At 41.1% G+C, this 25079-nt stretch overlaps 1 protein-coding gene across 3 annotated transcripts in view; it reads right to left on the reverse strand.

Annotated features, from left to right (window-relative positions):
- UTP4 (UTP4 small subunit processome component) overlaps positions 1-25079 on the reverse strand; it is an 881210-nt gene that overhangs the window by 108736 nt on the left and 747395 nt on the right. For all 3 annotated transcript variants that reach the window (XM_044082023.1, XM_044082022.1, XM_044082025.1), the window contains one exon: positions 23284-23379. In XM_044082023.1, coding sequence (XP_043937958.1) covers positions 23284-23379 — 96 coding nt within the window. The remainder of the gene's footprint in view (positions 1-23283; positions 23380-25079) is intronic.

Raw genomic sequence — 25079 nt, forward strand, 5'->3', positions numbered from 1 at the left:
CGGCTCTACTCGCTCCATCAGCCGTAAGAAAGAAGGCATGGAGGAGTTGGTTATGGAGTTAAGGGTAGCCAGCTGCATGTTCATCTTATCTTGAAAACCCGCAGCTGAAGGGTCCTTTAACATTTCACTCGCTTCCTTGATCAAGTCCCTTTGAAGACGAGTAAAATGGCATAGGTAGTTCAGCTTAACGCATGGTAAATGTCGCTGACGAGAACATCCGCTTCCCGTACCGGTCCATGGACCTAGATTCCTTGTTAGGTGGATGGACAGGTACTGAAGGATCATCAAGCTCCTTCTTAGTGGCAGCAGCTACCACCATAGCATCCACAGAAACTCCTTTTGTTAAGAACTGTTTGTCTGCTGGTGCCGTTATGAACTTGGAGGGTCTCCTGGGAGTGGGGTCCACTGAATCAGGAGCCGTCCATGCCTTCTTAACAACCACCTGCATGAGGGGGTCAAAGGGGGGGGGACACCCAGGAGGTGGAAGGGCGAGAGCCAAACGCCTCAAGATACACAGATTCATCCTCCGAAGGGTTGAGGGCTGGCCAATTTCCCCTCTGCTTCAGGATCTCTAGAATGTCTGCAAATGAGACATCTTCAGAAGGGGAACAGGGGGAACCCTCAGAATCATCTAAATCTGTGTCAGACGTGATGGACTCAGATGAGTCAATGTGTTTCCTCTTACACTTCCTCTTCCGAGGGGGCTCTTCTGCCAAATCAGGAGAGGCCTCGGAAGAGGATGAAATCCCCACAGGGGGTTCCTGAGGAGCTGGCTCTCTGCGGTCCGGGATGAGGGAGTGAGTCGACTTGACCTGAGGCACCGTAGAGGGAGGGGCAGACGGAGCCGACTGTGGAGTAGAGCCAGGCTCTAACACACTCCGCATGACCTCGAATGCACCCCTGTCAGGCAAAGCCAGAGGTCCCCGCTCCGAGAAGCTAAGAACCTCCCTCGGCACCGACAGTGATGGCTCCGAGGCCGATGTCGGAGCCGAACTCACCAGCGCTGAAGCACCGAGAGGGAGAGGGGGGTCGGACAAGGGTCCGATGCCACCCACCCCCCGGGAGCCGACGAGGGAAGTCCGGCGCCGAGATTCTTCCAAGGAAGAAATCGGAGCCGACGACGGAGCCGAAGACAATTGTATCGCTTCGAAGCTATCACAGTCTCGGTTCCGACGCGACCCGGCTCCGAGCTCAAGAGAGTCGAAGGAGGAATATATTGATGGACCGGGGCAGGCATCGACTGATGAGTCGGGCTCTGAAGCATCTGGGCCAGTGCCTCGGACTTAAGAAGTCAACTCACTACCCTCTGAAGGTCATGATCCAACAGCCTCGATGACCTAGAGGAGTGAGATCTTTGGCTCCGTTCAGACAGCAGGGGAGATCCTGGAGCCGAATGAACGGAGCCAAGAGATGGTGACCTGGACCTCTTCCTAGTTGTCGGCTCCGAAGGTCTGGTCGGAGCCAACACGGGAATTTCTAATACCTCGGCTCCAGCCGGAGCCGAGGGAACCACAAAAACTGTGGACTGAGACTCATCGGCTCCAGCCGGAGCCGATGTAGACAGAGGTTTAGAAACCTTAGGTCTCGGCTCAGTTGTCGGAGCCGAAGACCTAGATGCCTTAGAGGGCTTCCCTGTAGATACAGAAAGGGAATCCTCTGGCTTGAGTAAGCCCCTTAAAATTAATTTATTTTTTCTTTCCTGCAGGACCCTGGGGCTGAAGCCATGGCACACAGCACAGGAGTCCTGCAGGTGCAAAGGTCCCAGACAGTAGACACAAGAAGTGTGAGCGTCTGTCAGAGATATTTTCTGACAGCACGCATCACACTTCTTGAATCCGGAGACCTTTGCTTCTTTAGACATATCTACAGGTGTAATCACACACACAGTCACAAACACACTAATTACACCCTGCCTAATTTAAAATAAAATAAACCACTAACTAGGTTTTTTAAAAGAAAAATAACACACACTCTCCACTAGGGAAAGAAAAAAGGCCTGTAGGCCCAAGGGAAGAACTTAAAGTTCTTGAGGGAGAAAAACAGGAATTTTTAAGAAAGGGGATAAGAATTTCTCTAAACTAAGGGAAATAAGTAAAATTATTAAAATTAAAGGGGTTTTAATAGACTAACTACACAAGAAAAGTCACTTACCAAGAACCGGTAGAAAACCAACACCTCGATAGCTGTAGCGGCAAACGAGATCTGAGGTAACTCTCGCCTAGCATTGTGGGATATAAGGGGAGCCTCGAGCCGGTGGAACCAACTCTCGAGCTTTTAGAGTGGCCGAGTCGGAGCCGAGGTCGGCTCCGAACCCATCCAGCAAGAATGAAGGCGAGATAGACAACTTAACATCGTCACATATAACCCAGAAAGTTGTGCAGAAACCTTTATCCACACACAAAACCAGAATTACAAAGAGATATTTTAATACACGACAAGGGAAAGTGGAATAGAAGAAAAATGGAGGAAGACTATATGTAATGCATATACATATATATATATATATATATATATATATATATATATATATATATACACACACACACACACACACACACACACACACACACATATCAGTTAGATTCCTCTACAAAAATTATGGCCTGCATGTGGCATTATGAGGATGCATTTGTTCGAGGTACTTTTTGCCCACGTGCCTGCCAACCGTCAAGCCTTCCTCAATAAGACTGTTCATTCATTCCACCCAATTAGATAATTGCCATACTAGAGCAAGATGTCACAAGCCATCTGGAAGGGCTGTCATACAGGCTATCAGGGCCTACTTCTGCACCCTGCCTTCTAGCCCCCCCTTCCTCAGATTTTAATTGAAAACAAAAAGAAACAAATCTTCGTTTTTTTGTTTTAAAGTGTAGCACTCTGCTTGCTAGAAATATGAAAGCAGTTTCTACAGTTTAGACCACAGAGTGCTACAGTGTGAACACAAATGTAATACTGGCTTTTAAAAGCCAATACTGTACACTAAAGAACAATCAGGATGGGATGGCTAATCATGTCCCCCAACACTCTGCTCCCCGGGGCATTTGCCCCTTTCACCCCTCTCTAGCTACAGTAATGAGCATCACACTGACAGGTCAACAGATTTCAGCCTCTGTCCTTCTCAGATTCTTGTAAAGTGGAATAATGTGGGTTATTTTAGTCTTCAGGAAGCCTCTCTATCTCTCTCTGTTCCACGTGCCATTCAGCACATCAGGCAGCAAGTGGAAGCCTATCCCACAAATCTGTTAAAAATGCACTGGGGGTCAGCATGACTACTGCTTTTTCTTTTTTTTTCAGCATTTTTTTTTGGGGGGTGGGGGGTCATCAAGCCACAGTGACTTGTACACATCACATTTTAGTAGTTAATTAACCTGCAACAGATTGCACTGAATTTGGCCTACAATACTGGACTACTTCAGCCAGATGCAAACTACATCTGCATCTTTATGTTTTGGCGAATCACAGAAGTCATCATTGCTTAATTTTACAAAACAACAAACTGGTTGCCTGTGATGCAGAGAGACAGTCTTCCGCTCACATCTGTCATATGCAAGTTAATGAAATACCACTCCCCACTCATGGCATCACTTTGCATTAGTGATTTGCATTAGGATGCCCAGCTACTCATTTAAACTTAACAGTGACAACACCCTTACCCTTGTATGTATGGATTTATTTATTTCAATTTGCCAGGGTATAACAGTGTGATCAAACAACGACCAATTACAAGCTCTGCCTGGGGCCTGAAATTAGAGGTATAAGACCACCATTTGGTGTTGCCATTAGTAAAAAAATAACTTTTCAAGGTAGGAGCTGCACGATGGAACCAGCTGCCAAGCTGACATTTGTAACGGACATACATCAGACAGCTGTCAAATGAAACTGACAGAGCACTTCAATGGACATACATCAGGCAGCTGTCAAATGAAACTGACAGAGCACTTCAATGGACATACATCAGGCAGCTGTCAAATGAAACTGACAGAGCACTTCAATGGACATACATCAGACAGCTGTCAAATGAAACTGACAGAGCACTTCAATGGACATACATCAGGCAGCTGTCAAATGAAACTGACAGAGCACTTCAATGGACATACATCAGGCAGCTGTCAAATGAAACTGACAGCACTTCAATGGACATACATCAGGCAGCTGTCAAATGAAACTGACAGAGCACTTCAATGGACATACATCAGGCAGCTTTCAAATGAAACTGACAGAGCACTTCAATGGACATACATCAGGCAGCTTTCAAATGAAACTGACAGAGCACTTCAATGGACATACATCAGACAGCTGTCAAATGAAACCGACAGCACTTCAATGGACATACATCAGGCAGCTGTCAAATGAAACTGACAGCACTTCAATGGACATACATCAGGCAGCTGTCAAATGAAACTGACAGCACTTCAATGGACATACATCAGGCAGCTTTCAAATGAAACTGACAGAGCACTTCAATGGACATACATCAGGCAGCTTTCAAATGAAACTGACAGAGCACTTCAATGGACATACATCAGGCAGCTGTCAAATGAAACTGACAGAGCACTTCAATGTACATACGTCAGACAGCTGTCAAATGAAACTGACAGAGCACTTCAATGGACATACATCAGGCAGCTTTCAAATGAAACTGACAGAGCACTTCAATGGACATACATCAGGCAGCTTTCAAATGAAACTGACAGAGCACTTCAATGGACATACATCAGGCAGCTTTCAAATGAAACTGACAGAGCACTTCAATGGACATACATCAGGCAGCTTTCAAATGAAACTGACAGAGCACTTCAATGGACATACATCAGGCAGCTTTCAAATGAAACTGACAGAGCACTTCAATGGACATACATCAGGCAGCTTTCAAATGAAACTGACAGAGCACTTCAATGGACATACATCAGGCAGCTTTCAAATGAAACTGACAGAGCACTTCAATGGACATACATCAGGCAGCTTTCAAATGAAACTGACAGAGCACTTCAATGGACATACATCAGGCAGCTGTCAAATGAAACTGACAGAGCACTTCAATGGACATACATCAGGCAGCTTTCAAATGAAACTGACAGAGCACTTCAATGGACATACATCAGGCAGCTTTCAAATGAAACTGACAGAGCACTTCAATGGACATACATCAGGCAGCTTTCAAATGAAACTGACAGAGCACTTCAATGGACATACATCAGGCAGCTGTCAAATGAAACTGACAGAGCACTTCAATGGACATACATCAGGCAGCTGTCAAATGAAACTGACAGAGCACTTCAATGGACATACATCAGGCAGCTGTCAAATGAAACTGACAGAGCACTTCAATGGACATACATCAGGCAGCTGTCAAATGAAACTGACAGAGCACTTCAATGGACATACATCAGGCAGCTTTCAAATGAAACTGACAGAGCACTTCAATGGACATACATCAGGCAGCTGTCAAATGAAACTGACAGAGCACTTCAATGGACATACATCAGGCAGCTTTCAAATGAAACTGACAGAGCACTTCAATGGACATACATCAGGCAGCTTTCAAATGAAACTGACAGAGCACTTCAATGGACATACATCAGGCAGCTTTCAAATGAAACTGACAGAGCACTTCAATGGACATACATCAGGCAGCTTTCAAATGAAACTGACAGAGCACTTCAATGGACATACATCAGGCAGCTTTCAAATGAAACTGACAGAGCACTTCAATGGACATACATCAGGCAGCTTTCAAATGAAACTGACAGAGCACTTCAATGGACATACATCAGGCAGCTTTCAAATGAAACTGACAGAGCACTTCAATGGACATACATCAGGCAGCTTTCAAATGAAACTGACAGAGCACTTCAATGGACATACATCAGGCAGCTTTCAAATGAAACTGACAGAGCACTTCAATGGACATACATCAGGCAGCTTTCAAATGAAACTGACAGAGCACTTCAATGGACATACATCAGGCAGCTGTCAAATGAAACTGACAGAGCACTTCAATGGACATACATCAGACAGCTTTCAAATGAAACTGACAGAGCACTTCAATGGACATACATCAGACAGCTTTCAAATGAAACTGACAGAGCACTTCAATGGACATACATCAGGCAGCTTTCAAATGAAACTGACAGCACTTCACAACTACAAACGAATGCCAGTGTTCTACAGTTGTTGGCAAATGCACAAATGTGGCAGGCTGTATTTCTTGCTAATTTACATAACGTGAAATCCTTGCTTGTAGTAGCAGTCCTTTTCCAATCTTATTACGAGGTGTTAGGATGTTATTCATGTATTCTTGGTTACCAATCCATGCTTTAAGGCTGCAGAGCTCCATTGTCTCACCAGTTCCATGCTTCAGTTTTTTAGTCTATTTAAATTATGCTGCAATTGCTGAAATTCAAAAACGTTCCTAATGTACACACTTTTCAGCTACTAAATGTTGTAATAATTCTCTTTACGTTTGTGTACTTCACTTCATGCAAATCTTAATACTCAAAGCAGCAGACTCAAAGTCTACTGTAAAAGTTCTCATACTGTCACTCCTCTGTGTTTGTTAAACCTCAAGCAACTATCTATCCTCAGTGTAATACAGTTTACTTTGACTTGGGCTCAGGTTGCACCTGAAGAGGGTCCATCTACCAAGCTGACAAATTAGCAACCAAACAAGCTAGCACAATGGAATTATAAATGTCAGACAAATTAACGTTATTCCTACAGCTGCAGTAAAGCTAAAAACCATTAACTTGGGAGATAAGCTCACAGTAAACAGCTTACTTACTTCCTTGTATCTGAAATCGTTTTTTAGCTCTTTTATTAACTACTGATAATTTAATCTGTTGCGACACAAGATCGGGACAAACGTAGTACAACTGTATACTTTACTTCCAAAGTGCCTGTTCAATGTGACAAAATCTGGTCAGTGACATGATATAAATCTAAAAAGACAAATACAGATAGTAGTACTGGTAAAATAATATAATCTGCAGTACTGGGAGCAATCTGTGTATGGCACTTAGTAACAACATAGCTTCTTCCTTTTTCATTTCTCCAAGTCTTCTGGGTTTCTAATACCATGATGGGAATAGACCCCGTTCCCAAGTCAAAGTACAATTAAAGTTCATGAAATTAGTATTGTTTCAATCTTTGATGTCAGCCAGAAGTGCTCTTCACAGCACCCGCAATGTGTCCAGTAATGACTTTGTCTGCAGTTCGTACAGAGTTACATGGATTGGTAACCTATCTAAACATGATTGTAGATTCTTTTTTATAAGCTCTGTTGCTCCTACTACTATTGGAACTGTCTGGGTATCCTTCTTCCACATTGTCTGCAGTGTGCCCAGTAATGACTCCGTCTACAATTCGTATGGAGTTACATATATCGGTAACATATCTAAGTTATAAGACCCATTGTTCCTACTACTATTGGAATTGTCTGGGTATCCTTCTTCCACATTGCCCACAATGTGCCCAGTAATGACTCCGTCTACAATTCGTATGGAGTTACATATATCGGTAACATATCTAAGTTATAAGACCCGTTGCTCCTACTACTATTGGAACTGTGTGGGTATCCTTCTTCCACATTGCTCTCGTTTCTGCCTGCAGATCCTGGTATTTTATGACTTTGTGTCTCTCTGTATGCTGGACACTGTAGTCACTGGGCATGGTGATTTCAATGATCAGTGCTACTTTTGTCTTCTTTTCTTGGACCATTACATCTGGTTTTCTAGCATCTATCCTTTGAACTGTTGGTAATGTGTGACCCCATCTGATACAAACATAATTTTTTATGATGCTTTGTGGCTCATGTTTCCAGTGTTTTTCAGCCACTTTGATACCACAGTGTTTGCACAATCTCCAGTGTAACAATCTTGCCACATTATTATGCCTTTCAGTGTACAGTCCTTCTGCCATTACTGTATCGCAACCAGCAACAAGGTGTGCGACTGTTCCCAATTCGGTTTTACAAAACCTACATTTGTCTGTTTCTCCCACATGTTCAATGGACTTTGTAAACCAACGTGTCTGTAAACTCTGTTGGCTTCAATTCCCATGTACAGTTTATATGTCATTGGAAGGCAAGTTATTGGTCTATAATTTTTAGGGTAGCTTGCAGGTTCACGCTTAAGTAAGAGCATTGTTTTGCCTGTTGTTAGCCAGTGTGGCGTGTGTTCAGGGTGCATATATAAATAGTTCTTACTCATGGCTAAATCATCGTGCAAAGATGTTGATACTTTTAACAAGAAGTAAGGTACTGCATCTGGCCCTGGGGTTTTCTGGTTAGAGGCTTTTCTTAACTTTGTTTCAATCTCTCTGGCTGTTATTTCATCCCATTTCATATCCTGTACCTTTAAACTTCTTATTCTTTCTTTTACTTCTTCTATCCATTTAGCATCTTTGTTATGTTCCACAGGATCTTCATAAATACTTCTCCAAAATGTATTTACTTCCTCTTTTTTTGAGATCTTTCAATTCCCATTACCATGTTTGCCAATTCTCTATAAAACATTTTTGGGTCATCAGTAATCTGTTTATTTTGTACTTTTTCTTTATATTTATCTGTGTATCTTCTAAGTTTTTCCTCCTGTGCTGAAATTTCAAGTTTGTTATTCGTGATAGTGCATGACAGATCCTGGTCTGTTCTAATATTGCACATTACTTTTATCACATCTATCTTTCTGAGTATTTCTGTTGCTCTGTTCCCTGTTCTGTACTCTTCTAACAGTGACACTTCTTGTCTTAATTGCTTTATATTTTTCTCTATTCGATACTTCAATGATGGCATTCGATTTCTCCCCTTCCTTTCCCTCACTACCCTGTGTTCTTGTGGTAGAACTTTATCAGTTATTAATTTAGCTGCACAGTAATATATCCTGTTTACTTCTGTTATATCACATGGATCTCTATGGACAGTCCTAATTACTGTGTTCATTTGTTTTATCAGACTTCTGACTTTTGGGGTTTTATTGACTTTCTGCAGTCTATTTCTCTCATTGATCTTAATATGGCTATCCATGTCCATTAAATCAAGCAACTCTTTTCTTAGCTCATTTTCTTCCAAATTGAGGGCACATTCCTTGGTTTCCGTTTCCTGCGGGCATTCTCTAGAAAGTTCTATAGCATCTTCCTGTGGCACCTTCTCTTCAATTTCATCCTGTGTCATCTGTTGTTCTGTCATATGGGAACTCACTGGCCTATCACTCCTCAACACTGACTGCATCAGAGTTGCCACAGTTTCCTGTTCCTTTCCTTGCTGTGTAGCTTCAAGTGAACGTTTATACTAGTTTCCTGTGGAAGGCTCCAAAATATCTTGATATGGCATCTGACCAACTGCTTCCTTTTCCACTGGTTTCCCCTTAATTTGGATATCCACTGCTCTATTCTTTTGTGGTGCTTTCTGTATTAGATATTCTACACTGAATCCTTCTCTCTGCAGCTGTTCCATAACCTCAATTTCTATTTCTTTGACTTCTCCATTACTAATCTCTTTTTCTACTTTTCCTCTTAGTCTTCTTATTTTTTGTATTTTAAAGTTTTCCATACCCGGATTCCTTTGCCGATACTTTTCTTCAAATATCTTTGGTGCTGCTCTTTTTGTATTAGTTTTGCTTTCTCCTTTGCATAAATATTACACCATATTAAATCTCTTTTCCTTTCCTCTGTCCACATTTCTTCTTCACGTCGCCAGATCTTCTTGCTTTTCCTTGTTCTGGGGACTCACTCCATCATGCTGTGATGTAGTCTGGTAGGCTTTCTACATTAAATCCTTCACTTCGCAAGCACTCCATAATTTCAACTTCTATTTCTTTAACTTCTGCTTTACTAATCTTCTTTTCCACATTACATCTTTGTGCTTTTAATTTTTTTATTGTGAAATGTTCCATTTCTGGATGCCTTTGCCTGTATTTCCCTTCAAATATCTTTGAGACTGCCTTCTCTATATCAGTTAACTTGGCTTTCTCCTTTGTATAAATACTGCACCATATCCAATCTCTCTCTTTCGCATGTCCATATTTCTTTTTTATATTTTTTTCAAATATCTCTAGGTTTTGTTGTTTATACTTTCTCACTTCCTCAGATGCTTCTTTTTCTTTCCAAACAGATTATTCCTCTATATACTGTTTTCAAAAATCTGTTGTATTAATGAATGCAAACTTTTATTTGAAGCTTCTGACAGCTTTTCCCTCGGAAGTATTGTTCTTTCCTCTAATTTCTCCTCTTAATCGCTTTGTATACCTTGTGTCAGGAAATTCTGAGCTTTTTTACATAATAGTAACAATACATCATTTCTTTCTTATCCTCAATACTCCACTCTATCATATTCATGGCTCTTCTCTGGCCAATCAATTTTTGTGGACTGCTACTTCTTTCTACAATAAGGAGGCCCATCCTCCCCCTGGGCCTGGCCTGGCCCCACTGTAGGAATGTTTCCGTATTTTGAGGATTCTACACTGTACTTTTTTCCAGTCCTGGCCACCAGTGCACCTACCAGGATTGGGCAGTTTATCCTAAGTCTTGTGAACCCAGCTATCTTTTTTTGTTTTTAACCTACTTATGCCCATTATATATGCTACATAAATACAGACTATATATCAGTGTCACCTTGATGAGATTTTGTGAAAAACAGGGTCCACCTAGCGAATGTACTCACCAAGACTTGAGGATGAATTCAGTTTCAGCACTACTACCCTCCTTTACTTGCTGACTTTTCATCTCTCCATTAGGACCCCTTCATGGCTTCTGTAGGGATACACTGATGTTATATCGGACTAACACACTGCTACAACAGGGAAGCAATCTTCATAGTGTAGTAAAAACTAGAATGTAACAGTATGGACACACTATTGCTTTATGGCACACACTGCTACTGCAGGGGAGTAACTGCACAGTATAGTAATAATTATAGGTTCATAGGTAGGTACTAGGCTTAATTATAGGTTCATAGGTAGGTACTAGGCTATCTGCCTGAAGGCATTTATAAGCCTAGCCAGAATGTGTTGGCTTTTGCCACTCCCTTAGATTAGTTCCCTGTGCCTCTGTCCAGCAGAGCCACTGAAGTGATCCCTGGGGTAAACTTTCTGTTTCCCATCCACTCGTCAAGGTTTCTCTTGAAGAGTGTTAGTGAGGAGCTCTGTCTAATGTAGATTGGAATCTTGTTCCAAAGCATGGAAAGTCCCTGTGACAGAAATCTATCCCTCCAGCACGTCCTATTTATTGTTGTGGTGAGGTTATTAAATGTGAATGAAAGCGCTAAAACAACTTGTGGTGTCTCGTACTTGACTGAAGTTTTTGAACTAATTTCGTTGATTTATTCAGTTACTTGATTCGGAGTGTGTTCTGTGTATTTTGGTTCAGTGTTATCACGTTTTTAGTTCTTATCTTTGTGTTCAAGTATGTCACAGGACACTCTGTTGGATTTATCCATCCCATCCAGTGCCCGAGGGATTTATTCAATTCCAGGAGCAACTCTCGAATGTGATTGTTACAGCTATTCAAAAAGGAATTGATAAGGTTTCTAGACCAGGTACGTTGGAACCTGGTGGGGGAATTCAACGCAAGAACACTGATAATCGAACTTTATTTGCCAGCACACAGGATAACGGAAGTGGAGGAGAGTCGACAGACGTACCCTTCGTTGGTCCGAGTAGTGTGATGGATTACATTTCTAGAGACACAGATAATCCGTTTTTAAACATTCAGGATATTGACATTCCTGATGCAGTAAGTACCGCTGTTGATTCTGATTTTTCAGAATCAAAAGAATTGTAAGAACTGTATTTACGAACTTGAGAAATTAACATTTAAATATGTGACACTGGAAATAGAGATATGTTATCTCTCGGAGTGCGTCAGGAGAAAATGCGTTCCGCAAGGGCTTCATTTTAACAAGTTTCCAAAGTCTGTGACTTCTGGTGACATACTTTTCAACGAATTGATGGACTTGTTTAATGACTTTGGTGTAAAAATGATGGCTATTCTTATTAACCATTATACTGTTCAGTTAGAAGCTATTAAAACACAATTGAATGATTTAGATCAAAAAGTTAAGAATTTTTCATAATATGTACGCAGGTATTACAGCAAGGGCGGATAGACAGAAAGCAACTATTATAACAAGGAAGCAAAAGAAACTCAAAAGAGACATTGCAGCTTATGCTAAAAACACTGCATATAGTTTGAATTCTAAGTTTGCAATGGATAATAACTGTGTCACAAGTGAAAATAGTAACATCGATAACAGTGATTCAAATGGTAAAAGGCATATGCAGGGCTCTGGCATAAGGTCTAGTAATAGTGGTGAGCCAATGGATGACATTGTGTCTATAATAGACAAATGTGATAATGTAGCTGTAGCCAACTTATCTAATAATGGAAATAACAATGCACTTTCTGATAACAATGCTAATACAAATAATGTTGACAACAACTGCGTTGAAGGTACATCCAATGGAGGGCCTTTTTTAGTGGACAAGCAAGGAAACAAAAGGGGTCTGACTTGGTCCAAGGTAGTACAGAACAAACCCAAGGGCAGGTTGAGAAACAGAAAAAGGTGGTAGACGAAATTAATGTTGATAATTTTGAAATACAGATACATAATCTGTCTAAAACCATGTTTTCAGGTGAGACTATCAGTCTCCTGAAAAAAGGTTTCTCTTACATTCCTTCTAACAATTTCAATGTAGCAAGAACTATCACTGATTTTAGGTTAACCCTTAGGAAGTTGAATTTAAAATATATTATGCAAGATATAGATTGCATTTCTGTGCACCAAGGCCCAAAAAGGGCTAGTACTTATAATCCACCGCTTACTAGCACACTGCAAGTCTTTCAAAATATAAGTGAAGAAGCAATAAGAAACATACATCCCATGATAAAAAATAATAATTTGAGTAACTTTGAAATGTTGGCACTAAAAGAACTAAAAAACAATAATGAGATCAGAGTCATGAAGGCAGACAAGGGGGGTAAAATTGTGATTATGGAAAAGACGCAGTATATTAAATCTATGGAAGATCTGTTGAAAGATGAAAATACATATCAAAAAGTGGATTGTCAACAAATTCAAAGGAGTTTTTTGAGACTAGACAAAGATTTATTTGACATGTTTAGTCAAGAAGAAATTGATTACACTACTTACAACTTCTTACAGGTTGAGTTCCCAAAAATGGGAAACATGTTTGGCATTCCGAAACTGCAGAAAGATCTTGTTCAACCTCCCTTTAGGCCAATTATATCTGCGGCCAAATATAAGACTGAAACCATTTCCATTTGGCTGGACTATATTTTAAATCCAGTCGTTCAAAGTTCCGAGTATTATTTAAAAGATTCTTGGCACTTGCTGGAACAACTAAGGGATCTAGAGTTAACAGTATCTGATTTTGTTATGGCATCCTTGGATGTTCAGTCGTTATAAACCAGCATTGATCATGAAATTGGTATTGATTATTTAAGGCAATATCTAACTAGGTATACAAGTTTTAATGGTACCAAGGTCAATACTATATGTACACTTATGGAATTTGTCTTAGACAACAATTTTTTTAAATTTAATAACGTTTTATATAAACAAACTTCTGATGTGGCCATGGGAGTAAGAGTGGCTCCTGCCTATGCAAATTTGACCATGGCCCACTGGGAAAATAGTTTTTTTGAAAACAGTGTCTTTATAGACAAGATTGTTTTTTATACTCATTATATAGACGATTTGTTTTTCTTATGGAGTGGAACTTTGGAAGAATTTCATGATTTTGTTTGTTATTTAAATAGCACAACCAGCTTTCTAAAATTTTCTACTGGTGAATTTGGAACTAGTATTAACTTTTTAGACCTGCATTTGAGTTATGATTACATTGTTAAGAAATTTTCTAGTAGAATATATAGAAAGTCAACCTTTGTAAACCAGTACCTACACAAGAATAGCCTACACCCGCACCATATGAAAAGGGGAATGGTCAAAGGTCAATACATTCGTTTAAGTAGATTAACATCTGAAATTGAGATTTTTCACAAAGAAATGGGTATGTTAAGAAGTTTTTTTCTTAACAGGGGTTATCAGGAATCATGGCTAAGATCAATAGAAAATTAAGTTATAGCACTTCGTGAACCTAAAGTAGGACCTATTCTGATGTTAGGATTACCACTTACTAGATCACGTTCTAATAATGACTAGGAATTTACTAGTGCTTTTGTGTTACCTATTTGTAATGAAATGTGGCTTATAAAAGAAGTAATAGTAGAAAATTGGAAAATTATATTAGGTAATCAGGATTTAGTTAATGATATAGGCAAGAAGCCCAATTTCACTTTCAAAAGGGTAGTTAATTTAAAAACCATCTTGGAGAAAAAGGGAAAAAATTCTGGAAGTAATAAAGTGGGAGTTATTAACACCAGAGGGACTTATTCCTGTTACAACTGTAAAGAGTGTAGATACATTATTAATTCCTCATCTGTGTATTTCCCACACATACGGATTACTCATTGGTCCAGAAATTATTACACGTCATAGTACAATGGTGATTTATATAGCTCAGTGTCAGACATGTCCAAGTTACTATGTAGAAATGACTACTACAGCTTTTAAAATTAGAATTAGTGAACATCTTCTAGCTATTAAAAAGAAAGATTTTAACAACGCATTAGCAAAACATTCTGTCATTTGTAATGAATTTAAAAAGTTAATTTTTTCAATTTTAGATAGTGTGGAAAGTGATTTATTTAGTGGAAATTCTAAGCTGTTATTAGAATCCAAAGAATCTCTTTGACAGGTATATTTAGGAGCTGATAGGGCTCCTGGTCTTAATGAAGCTATAAATTTGAAATGTTTTTTAGAAATGAATTCATGAATTAATATTTATTAGATGTACACACATTATTGCACACTTTGGTATTAATAATGAATTATATACACATGAATTGTGTATGTACATTTTTATACAAGTTTTATAATATATATGGCTTTAATAATTGATTGGAAATTAATTATGTAAATTTAAGTTAATTGAATGCATATTTAAATGAGTTGTATGGATGGTGAAGTTGTTTCTGAAGAAGTTCACGTAATATTAAATGTGAATGAAAGCGCTAAAACAACTTGTGGTGTCTCGTACTTGACTGAAGTTTTTGAACTAATTTCGTTGATTTATTCAGTTACTTGGTTCGGAGTGTGTTCTGTGTAATTTAATTATAGGTTCATAGGTAGGTACTAGGCTATCTGCCTGAAGGCATTTATAAGCCTAGCCAGAATGTGTTGGCTTTCGCCACCCCCTTAGATTAGTTCCCTGTGCCTCTGTCCAGCAGAGCCACTGAAGTGATCCCTGGGGTAAACTTTCTGTTTCCCATCCACTCGTCAAGGTTTCTCTTGAAGAGTGTTAGTGAGGAGCTCTGCCTAATATAGATTGGAATCTTGTTCCAAAGCATGGAAAGTCTCTGTGACAGAAATCTATCCCTCCAGCACGTCCTATTTATTGTTGTGGTGAGGTTTAGAACTCTAGAGCGTGTGGCTCAAGGGGATAAGCTTTTCTTTAGGTGGAGCATGTTGATCAGTTCTGGGTTGGACATGGCCTTGTCTGTCAGGCAGAGATCACCTCTGAGTAGGCGGTAAGCAGCCGAGTACAGCTGGAGTTTCTTCAGTCGAGCTGCATAGGGCATCTGTTTGAGGCCAGTGATCCTCTTGGTGAGGTACTTCTGTGGTCTTTCCAGCTGTTGCAGGTGTCTTGTAAGATACATCCCAAATGGGGCGTTGCACTCTATGATGGGTCTGATGAGCGATGAGTAGAGGGGCACAATGACCTCTTTTGATCTGGATGCGAACCCTTTTGTGATAAGGTGTGCCACGTAGAAGGATTTTCTAACCACTTTGGCAAATGTGATTATCAAAGGAGCGTTTACTATCTACTTGGGTCCCCAGATCCCTTATTACGTCTTCCGTATTTAGGGGACTACCACGTATGTGGTAGTTTGTGGGTACTTTGTTTTTCCCAAAGGGGATGACTATGCACTTTTTGGCATTTAGCTTGAGGCCATGATTTTGACACCAGGTGTCCGTCTCAGTGAGACCCCTTTGGAGGATGTCTGTGCCAGTCGGAGAGTCAATTATAGCCCCTAGTTTGCAGTCGTCTGTGAACTTGGTCAGCCATAGTCCTCCTGTGCTTGCCTGTACCTCTGAGAAGTATATGCCGAACAGGAGGGGTCCTAGGACTGAGCCCTGGGAAACGCCACTTGTAATCGGTTTAGAGTCAGACCTAGCTCCCGCAACTCTTACCATGTGGGTTCTGTCCATGAGCCAGCTGGCAACCCATTGTGTGATGTAGGGGTTTATGTTCAGGCTGGTGGGCTTGTCTATAATACCAGAAAGGGGAATGGTGTCAAAGGCCTTTGCGAGGTCTAGGTAGGCTGTGTGTATCACCTTTCCCTCATCTATAGCCTTGGTAACTGTCTCAAATAAGTCCACCAGGTTTAGGAGGCATGATCTGCCCTTAACAAAGCTAAACTGGGTAGGGTCCAGTGTTTGGAGGTTCCCAATGTCTCAGTTAATGAGTTCCATGATGATGCGCTCCATAGCCTTGCAGACCAAGCTAGTCAGGCTTATAGGGCAATAATTCCCAGGGTCTGTTGCGGCTCCAGCTTTGTGGAGCGGAAAAACCGTTGCTGTGCACCACTCTATGGGTACGTAACCTGTGGAGAGGCTGAGTTTGAACAGTGTGTTTACGTGAGGGGTTAGTTAGTATTTGAGCTCGTGTAGGACGCAACCTGGGACACCGTCCGGTCCCACTGATGCTGTGTTTTTGGCTTTGGAGAGGGCTGTTTTAACCTGAGTGTCTGATTTCAGGAGCTCTACATTCTTCTGGTATGGTTATGGGCCCTTTTGGGGGTGAGAGGAGGTGAAGTTTGCGCTGAATCTATCTGCCAGGATGTTGGCAAAATCGGTCTGTTCAGTGTATTTTGTACCATTCTGCTTTAACTCCAAGCGGATCTGAGCATTGCCACTTAGATTCTTGACATAGCTAAAGAATGCCTTGTAATCATCTTTGGAGTCCTTGGCAATTTTTCTTTCGAAACTCGCCTTGGATGATTTTATGAGGGATCGTAGTTTCTTGCTGATACTGATCAGGGATGTCTTCCCTTCTTGGGATTTTACTCTTTTCTGTACCAGTTTCCTCCTTCTACTGTATAGCGTGTTTATGGCAGGAGTCCACCAGACTGGTTTCCTTTTTTAGGAGGAGTGAGTCTTGGTTTTGCTTGGGATAGCACGATCCATGCATTCTTTATTTGCCCATAGAATGCATTAGTAAAGGATTTTTCAGCTTATCCTTTAGCATGGGGGCTTTGAAACTTTCCTCCTCAGTCTTAAGTAACGTAAAGTTTGCTTTTGAAAAGTTTTTCACTGTGGTTTCCTTGTCTGGGGGTGGGGGCGGAATGTGGATATACAAAGTGATTTGTTTATGGTCAGATCTAACCAGTGAGGGGTTGACATCCGGTGTGGAGCACCGGTCGCCTATGTTGGTGATGACCAGGTCCAATATGTTGTCAGCTCTGGTGGGAGTGTTGACCAGTTGATCCAGGGCATTTGCGTTTATAAATTCTAGGAAATGTTGGGCAAGGGAGTTAGTACTTGAGTAGTTCTCCCAATTAATGTCTGGGTAATTGAAATCACCCAATATTAGTGTGTTTGGTAGGACCTTTATATTTCCCAGTGTTTCCAGAAGCGGAATGGGGGTCCTGGGACATGGTGGGTGATCTGTAGCAAGCTACAATTTGAATAGCAGTTTTGCCCATTGTTAGTTGCATGTGGATGATCTCTGAAGCATCGTGCTGTGCCACTAACCTGGAGGTGTGGGTATCCTTGATGAATACGGATACGCCCCCGCCTTTTGTACTTCGGTCCGGGTTTTGTGGCTGAAATGCATGGTATGAGTTGTAGCCTGGTAGTGCTGGGGTGCTCTCTGGAGCCTTAAAACAGGTTTCTGTTACTGCACAGATATCGATTTTATCCATACTGAGGAGTGCCTCAAGTGCGTGCATTTTGAGGTTTATACTTCTGGCACTGAGTAGCATCACCCTCAGTTTTTTGTTACTTGTGCTATTTATGGAGGTGGGTTTGTCTTTTGAGCCTTGCCTAAAAAAGGCACTATGGGGGTGGCAAGAGCCTTGGCCAGTATTCAAAGGCCTAAGGGTGACAGATGCAAGCAGTCTCTAGTGAAGCAATGTGGCTTGTCGAGCATGTCATCCCAAGCGGACAGACACTGGGATTCCCTTTGAATGACACCAGAAACTTAGCCAATTGTTGAAATTGATAATTTTTATCTTTATATTGTGGCATCATTCATGGTGAGGGCGGGATGCTACTCAGGGTCAGGGTCATACCAGCCTGGGCTACAAGATCAGAGAGCTCTTCCATGTCTCTTTTCATGTAGTCCAGGGAGGTACGGATCAGGTCATTCACACCAACATGGACAATGAGAGTCGTATTTGTACTTGTTCTGGAGTAACCTGAGTGCTTGTGTTATGTGGCGGATCCTGGCACCCAACAGGCAGCTAACTGTAACCTTCTCCTTGTCCAGCCTAGTTAGTGGGACATCAGTGTGCCTGACTATAGAGTCGCCTATTATTAGTGTGTTGGGTATGTTATTTTGCCTTAAGGGCTGTGATTGCATGGCACACTGGTTTTGTGAAATGTGTTTCATGATTTGTGTTGGGGGTGGAGGTTGCTTGGATGTCTGCTTTGGAGGTCTCTGTTGCTTTTGCAGATTTTTATTTAGAGCCTCTGAGTATGTTTTCGTGTATTTATGTGTGTTTTTTGCTGGTGCTGGTTTAATAGGTCTATGTGAGACTGGTGGTGTGATGCAAGTATTTCCCTTCTCCTCTTGACTGTCTGATCCAGCCTTGGGTTGAGAGAGCTTAGCCTCCAGTTTGGCTGTATAATTGCATCTCTCACATGTATTAGTGTTTGGTGGTAGGAGGAGTGGGTTGCCTGTGTACATGAGGCAGTTGTAACATTGCCTCAAAATGCCCAGATTCACCAGTTGGACTGGAGAGTACGCTTGAAACTGCCCTTTGGACATGCCTGGATAGGTACAGTGAACTGTTTTACTGAATGGCTGGTAAGGTTGAATAGAGAGCCTTGATCTTCTGTACAGTATAGGAGGGTCTAGTGCTAGGGCTTATAAGTGCTTGCTATGAGTTTTGAGAAAGTGCTGGGCTGAGAAATGAATGGCTTGAGTGCTTACGTTGAAAGTTTGTCTAGTTCAAAGGGAAAAAAATTGAAGAGGAGACTTTGTGGAGCTGGGAATAGTTATACCCTAGCTAACCGGCGCTGCCTGGCATGCAAAACTGGGCAAATGTGGTATTTATAGCAGGGAAATGAAAGAGATAGAAATTAGCCCAAAATGGCCAATAAACTACTAATTTCTGGGCTGAAACCACTCCTCCAGGGACAGATAGGCTGCTCAAAGCTCCCCTCTCTCACAGGTGAGCAGAGAAACTTCCTTCTATCCAGGTAAGGTATGGGCAAACACAGAGATTTGTAACAGACCTGAATTCAGCACTTAACCTGAAAACTGGACTATACTAGCTTAGAAAGGCGGGAAACAAGTATATATTTATTTTTTCAGAAAATAAAGCAGATACAATAAAAAAAACTCTTTAAATGCACAGAAAAGGATACTTAGTGTTATATATCTCAGATCAGAGATGTAGTCAATGCCACTAGTAATAAAGTAGGAAGAAACACAAATACAGTAAAAGCAGATGAATAGAATGCAATTATTTATATATACGAAACAATAGAAAACGAATAACTGATTTAAACAAGTTACCCAATTAACCAGAAAAAAAGCTCAAAACTGAGCTGTTGCAGTACTGATACAATACTGTTGTATGGGACTAAAGCATTGCTACTACATGGGAGTAATTGTACAGTGTAGTAATACTTAGATGCTGCAGTACTGACACACTACTGCTGCATGGGACTAAAGCAGTGCTACTACAGGGGAGTAATTGCAGAGTAATAATAATTAGAATGCTGCAGTAATGACACACCACTACTAAAAGGGATTAATCTGCACACAGTAGTAATAATAAGAGTGTTGCAGTAATGACACACTACTGCTGTATGGGACTAACACATTGCTACTATAGGGGAGTCATCTGCACAGTGTATTAATAATCTGAATGGTACAGTACTGACACACTCTTGGCTGTATGGCACTAACACACTGCTACTACAGGGAAGTAATTTGCATAGTGTAATAACAGAGTGCCACAGTACCAACACATTATTGCTTTACGGCATTAGCATACTGCTGTGACAGGGGAATAATTGCACAGTGTAGTAATAATTAAAATGCTGCACTAGTGACACACTGCTGCTACATGGGACTAATCCACTGCTACTACAGAGAAGGAATCTGCACAGTGCAGTAATAAATAGAATGCTGCAGTACCAGCACACTAGTACTGTATGGGACTAATACACCGTTACTGCAGGGAAGTAATTGCACAGTGCAGAAATAATTAAAATGTTGCTGCACTGACACACTACTGCTGTATGGGACTAACACACTACTACAGGAGAGTAATGGCACAGTGTAGTAATAATGTTGCAGTAATGACATACTATTGCTGTATGTGACTAACACACTGCTACTACACTGGAGTAATTGCACACAGTAGTAATAATTGCAGTGTTGCAGTACTGACACACTACTGCTGTACAGGACTAAAGGGAATAAGCTGCACAGAGCAGTAATAATGAGAATGTTGCAGCACTAGCACACTATTGTTGTACAGGACTAAAGGGAATAAGCTGCACAGAGCAGTAATAATGAGAATGTTGCAGCACTAGCACACTACTGTTGTACAGGACTAAAGGGAATAAGCTGCACAGAGCAGTAATAATGAGAATGTTGCAGCACTAGCACACTACTGTTGTACAGGACTAAAGGGAATAAGCTGCACAGAGCAGTAATAATGAGAATGTTGCAGCACTAGCACACTACTGTTGTACAGGACTAAAGGGAATAAGCTGCTCAGAGCAGTAATAATGAGAATGTTGCAGCACTAGCACACTACTGTTGTATGGGACTAATACACTTCTACTTCATGGAAGTAATTATACGGAGTAATAACAATTAGAAAGCTGCATCACCGACACACCACAGCTTTACGGGACTAAGACACAGTTACTACAGGGGAGTAATCTGCACAGTGTAGTAATAATGAGAATTTTGCATTACTGACACGCTACTGCTGTATGGGGACTAACACAGTTCTACTATAGGGGAGTAATCTGTACAGAGTAGTAGTAATTAGAATGTTGCAGTACCAGCACACTCCTGCTGTATGGGACTAATGCACTGCTACTACAGGGAAAGAACAGCACAGAGTACTAATAATTATAATGTTGCAGTACTGACACACTACTGTTGTATGGAACTGACAGACTGCTACTACAGGAGAGTAATTGCACAGAGTAGTAATTTCAACATTACAGTACTGGCACACTACTGCTGTATGGGACTAACACTGCTAGCATAGCAGAGAGTAGCAATAATTAGGATGCTGTAGTATCAACACACTATTGCTGTATGGGACTGCAAAGAATATTAATAATTAGAATGTTGCAGAAGTGATACAGTACTGTTGTATGGGACTAATGCACTGCTACTACAGCGGAGCAATTTTCCCAGTGTAGTAATAATTAGAATGTTGCAATACCAACACATTTCTGCTCTATGGGGCTAAACTAACTGCTAGTTTAGCGGAGTAAGTGCATAGAGTGGTAATAATTAGAATGCCGCAAGACCAAGAAACTACTGCTGTATACTACTAATGCATTGCAATTACAGGGCAGTAATATACACAGTAGTAATTAGAATGTTGCAGTACTGACATACTACTGCTGTATGGGACTAATGCACTGCTACTATGAGAGAGTTATCTGCACAGTGTAGTAATACTCTGAATGCTGCAGTACCAATAATAATTAGAATGCCGCAGAAACAACCCACAAATGTTCTATGGGATTAACACACTGCTACTACAGGGGAGTAACTGCACAGTATCGTAAATTAGAATGTTGCAGTACAAACACACTACTGCAGTTGAGACTAGCACACTGCTACTACAAGGGAGTAATTGCATAGAGTAATAATTAGAATGCTGTAGTAAAGACACACTAATGCTGTTTGGGACTAACACACTGTTGCTACAGGGAATAATCTCTGCAAAGTAGTAATAATTAGAACGGTGCAGAACTGACACACTACTGCTGCATGGCTCTAATGCTCTGCTACTACAGCACATAGTAGTAATCATTAGAATACTACATTACTGACACTACTGCTGTATAGGACTAATACACTACTACTACAGGGGAATAATCTGTACACAGTAGTAATAATTAGAATGCTAGAGTACCCACAAACAAGTGGGTTTAAGTGGTAATTAGAATGTGACAGTACAGATAAGGCTACTGTTACACTGGGAGCAATTTGTGAGTTTAAGTAGTAATTAGAATGTTTCAATACTGACATACTGCTGCTGTTACAGTGGAAGTAATGTGCAGGTGAATTAGTAATCAGAAAACTGCAGTATCAACACAGTACTGCTGCTACAGTAGGAGTTATGTACAGGTTTAAGTAAGAATTAGAAAGCTACAGTAGTAACACGGCTATTACACTGGGAGTAATGTGCTGATGTAAGTAATAATTAGAATGCCACAATACTGACATACTGCTGCTGGTACAGTGGGAGAAAATAGAATGTTGCAGTACTGGCACACTGCTGTTGCTACAGTGGGAAAACTACACTGGTATTGGTAATTAGAATGCTACAGTAACAACACAGTGGGAGTAATTTGCTGGTTTAAGTAGTAATAAAAATATTGAAGTACTGACTCACTGCTGCAGCTACAGTGGGAATAATGTACAGGGAGGAGTGGTAGTCAGAACACTGCAGTACTGATTGGTTGTTAGAACACTGCAGTACTGATTGGTTAAATAGAAACAAGATACAACTGCAGCACTTGAACCTGTCAGTACCTGACAACAGGAATCCGACAAAAGATGAAATAGATGCAAATATTTTCACTTTTTTCTTCAAGAACAAGTTATGCTAACAGATTGGAAACAAATGACAGAAATCTTGTACATTGCACCTTGCCATCAGTTCTCTCTCTCTCTCTGATGCATTTTTTAATTTTAGGAACAATATGACATTACTCTGATAAATGTTAAGCTCTATAAAAAGTGTTTTGATTAATTAAAAAATACAGTTTCTTACCTGTTGATCAGAGTAAGCAATGACCAGGTCATTGGTCACTGGATGTATTGCCATTGATGTAGGTGGACAGCTGTATGCAGGAACAGTACAGTGATGCTGGGAACAGGAAAGATACAATTTCAGTGGAAAGATGATGCTTCATGAAAGTCAACTCAGCTGTTAATCTTTTTGTTAGCTTGTTTTGTACAGCTATATGTTTAGATGGCAAATAGACTCATCTTATCTTCATATCTCTTAGCACTCCTCCTGTTCTCAACTTTCACTGCTACTTCTGAAAAACTGCCTTTCTTCCAGTTTTTAATGTGCATGCTCATCCTAGTTCCAAGACCTGCTGTACGTTTGTGTTTATATCAGTGCCCCCTGATATTCCCATGTCAAGACTTCCTGTAGAACTGTGAGGCACAACCCAAAAGTTGTCAGCAATGGGGGAGCACAGAAGGACCAATCATTATCTGACTTCTGTCAGGAGGGATTGTCTCATGGCATCATCCAGACTGATGACAGTGCATTTCACCACAAGAAACTTGTGTAGCAAATTCTTGTAACCTAACCACAGGTTAACACAGGGTGTGCCACTTGAACGTGGCCAACAGACACAGAAAGCAGTTCTGTTCTTGGGACACAATTAGCTCCTACAAAAACTCTCTGCCTTGTTTGATCTCTCTCTCTCTCTCGCATTGCAGCCCTTGCTGGTGTTCACTGCTGACTGTCTAAACCTGTCCCTACCCAAAATGGTCATTCTAGCTTAATTAACCAGTAGTCTGACGTTCCCTTATACACCCACAAAAGGGATCAGATGACACAGCTTTGTGGTGGCTGACAGATTCCACAGCATCATCAATCTTTTGACTTCATGTGCATGTAACGACACAGTGGACATCACTGGCAATGAATGGGCAAACTCCTTTCCACTGGGCCACAAAACACCACTGAAGCTCCTCTCAGAGGCCAACAAATCTCACGTTGGAGGTGCGACTAATCAAGTTACTGAAAAACAGCTTCCCTCTCAACAAAGAATACCAAATTACTAAAAGGACTGTTTTGTCACAGAACATTTTTTCCCATACAGGTGCCAGTAGTTTTGGAGTTAATTATAATTAGCAGGCAGGTGTGTCTGTAGGGTGGGGGGTGGGTGACAGTTGGTGCAATCCAAAACAAATTAGAACTGGGGATGCCAGTTGTAAGAACTGTAATGCCTCACTCCAACAGAAAGTGTACTTCTGTGAAGGTGGTAAGTTGAACCACGGATACTGCCTGAGCACTCCAACAGAAAGTGTACTTCTGTGAAGGTGGTAAGTTGAACCACGGATACTGCCTGAGCACTCCAACAGAAAGTGTACTTCTGTGAAGGTGGTAAGTTGAACCACGGATACTGTCTGAGCTTTCTCCTCCATCACAGGAAGTCATGTAGGTCTGTGTGCAAACTACATCCATCAGCATGGAAGACAGGGAACTGTAGGGGCTCTCTGTGCAACTGAGTTACCCTGGGCTGCTACTGCTGCTTCCAGTGCCCCATGAACAGTTGTGTTATGTCACACTTCCCCTATGGTACAGGGTCAGAGACATGAACAGTTGTGTTACGTCACGCTTCCCCTATGGTACAGGGTCAGAGACATGAACAGTTGTGTTACGTCACACTTCCCCCTATGGTACAAGGTCAGAGACATGAACAGTTGTGCTACGTCACACTTCCCCTATGGTACAGGGTCAGAGACATGAACAGTTGTGCTACGTCACACTTCCCCTATGGTACAGGGTCAGAGACATGAACAGTTGTGTTACGTCACAATTCCCCT

The sequence above is a fragment of the Protopterus annectens genome, chromosome 8.part1 (assembly GCF_019279795.1).
Source record: "Protopterus annectens isolate FY-2018-M chromosome 8.part1, PAN1.0, whole genome shotgun sequence".
Lineage (NCBI taxonomy): Eukaryota > Metazoa > Chordata > Ceratodontiformes > Protopteridae > Protopterus > Protopterus annectens.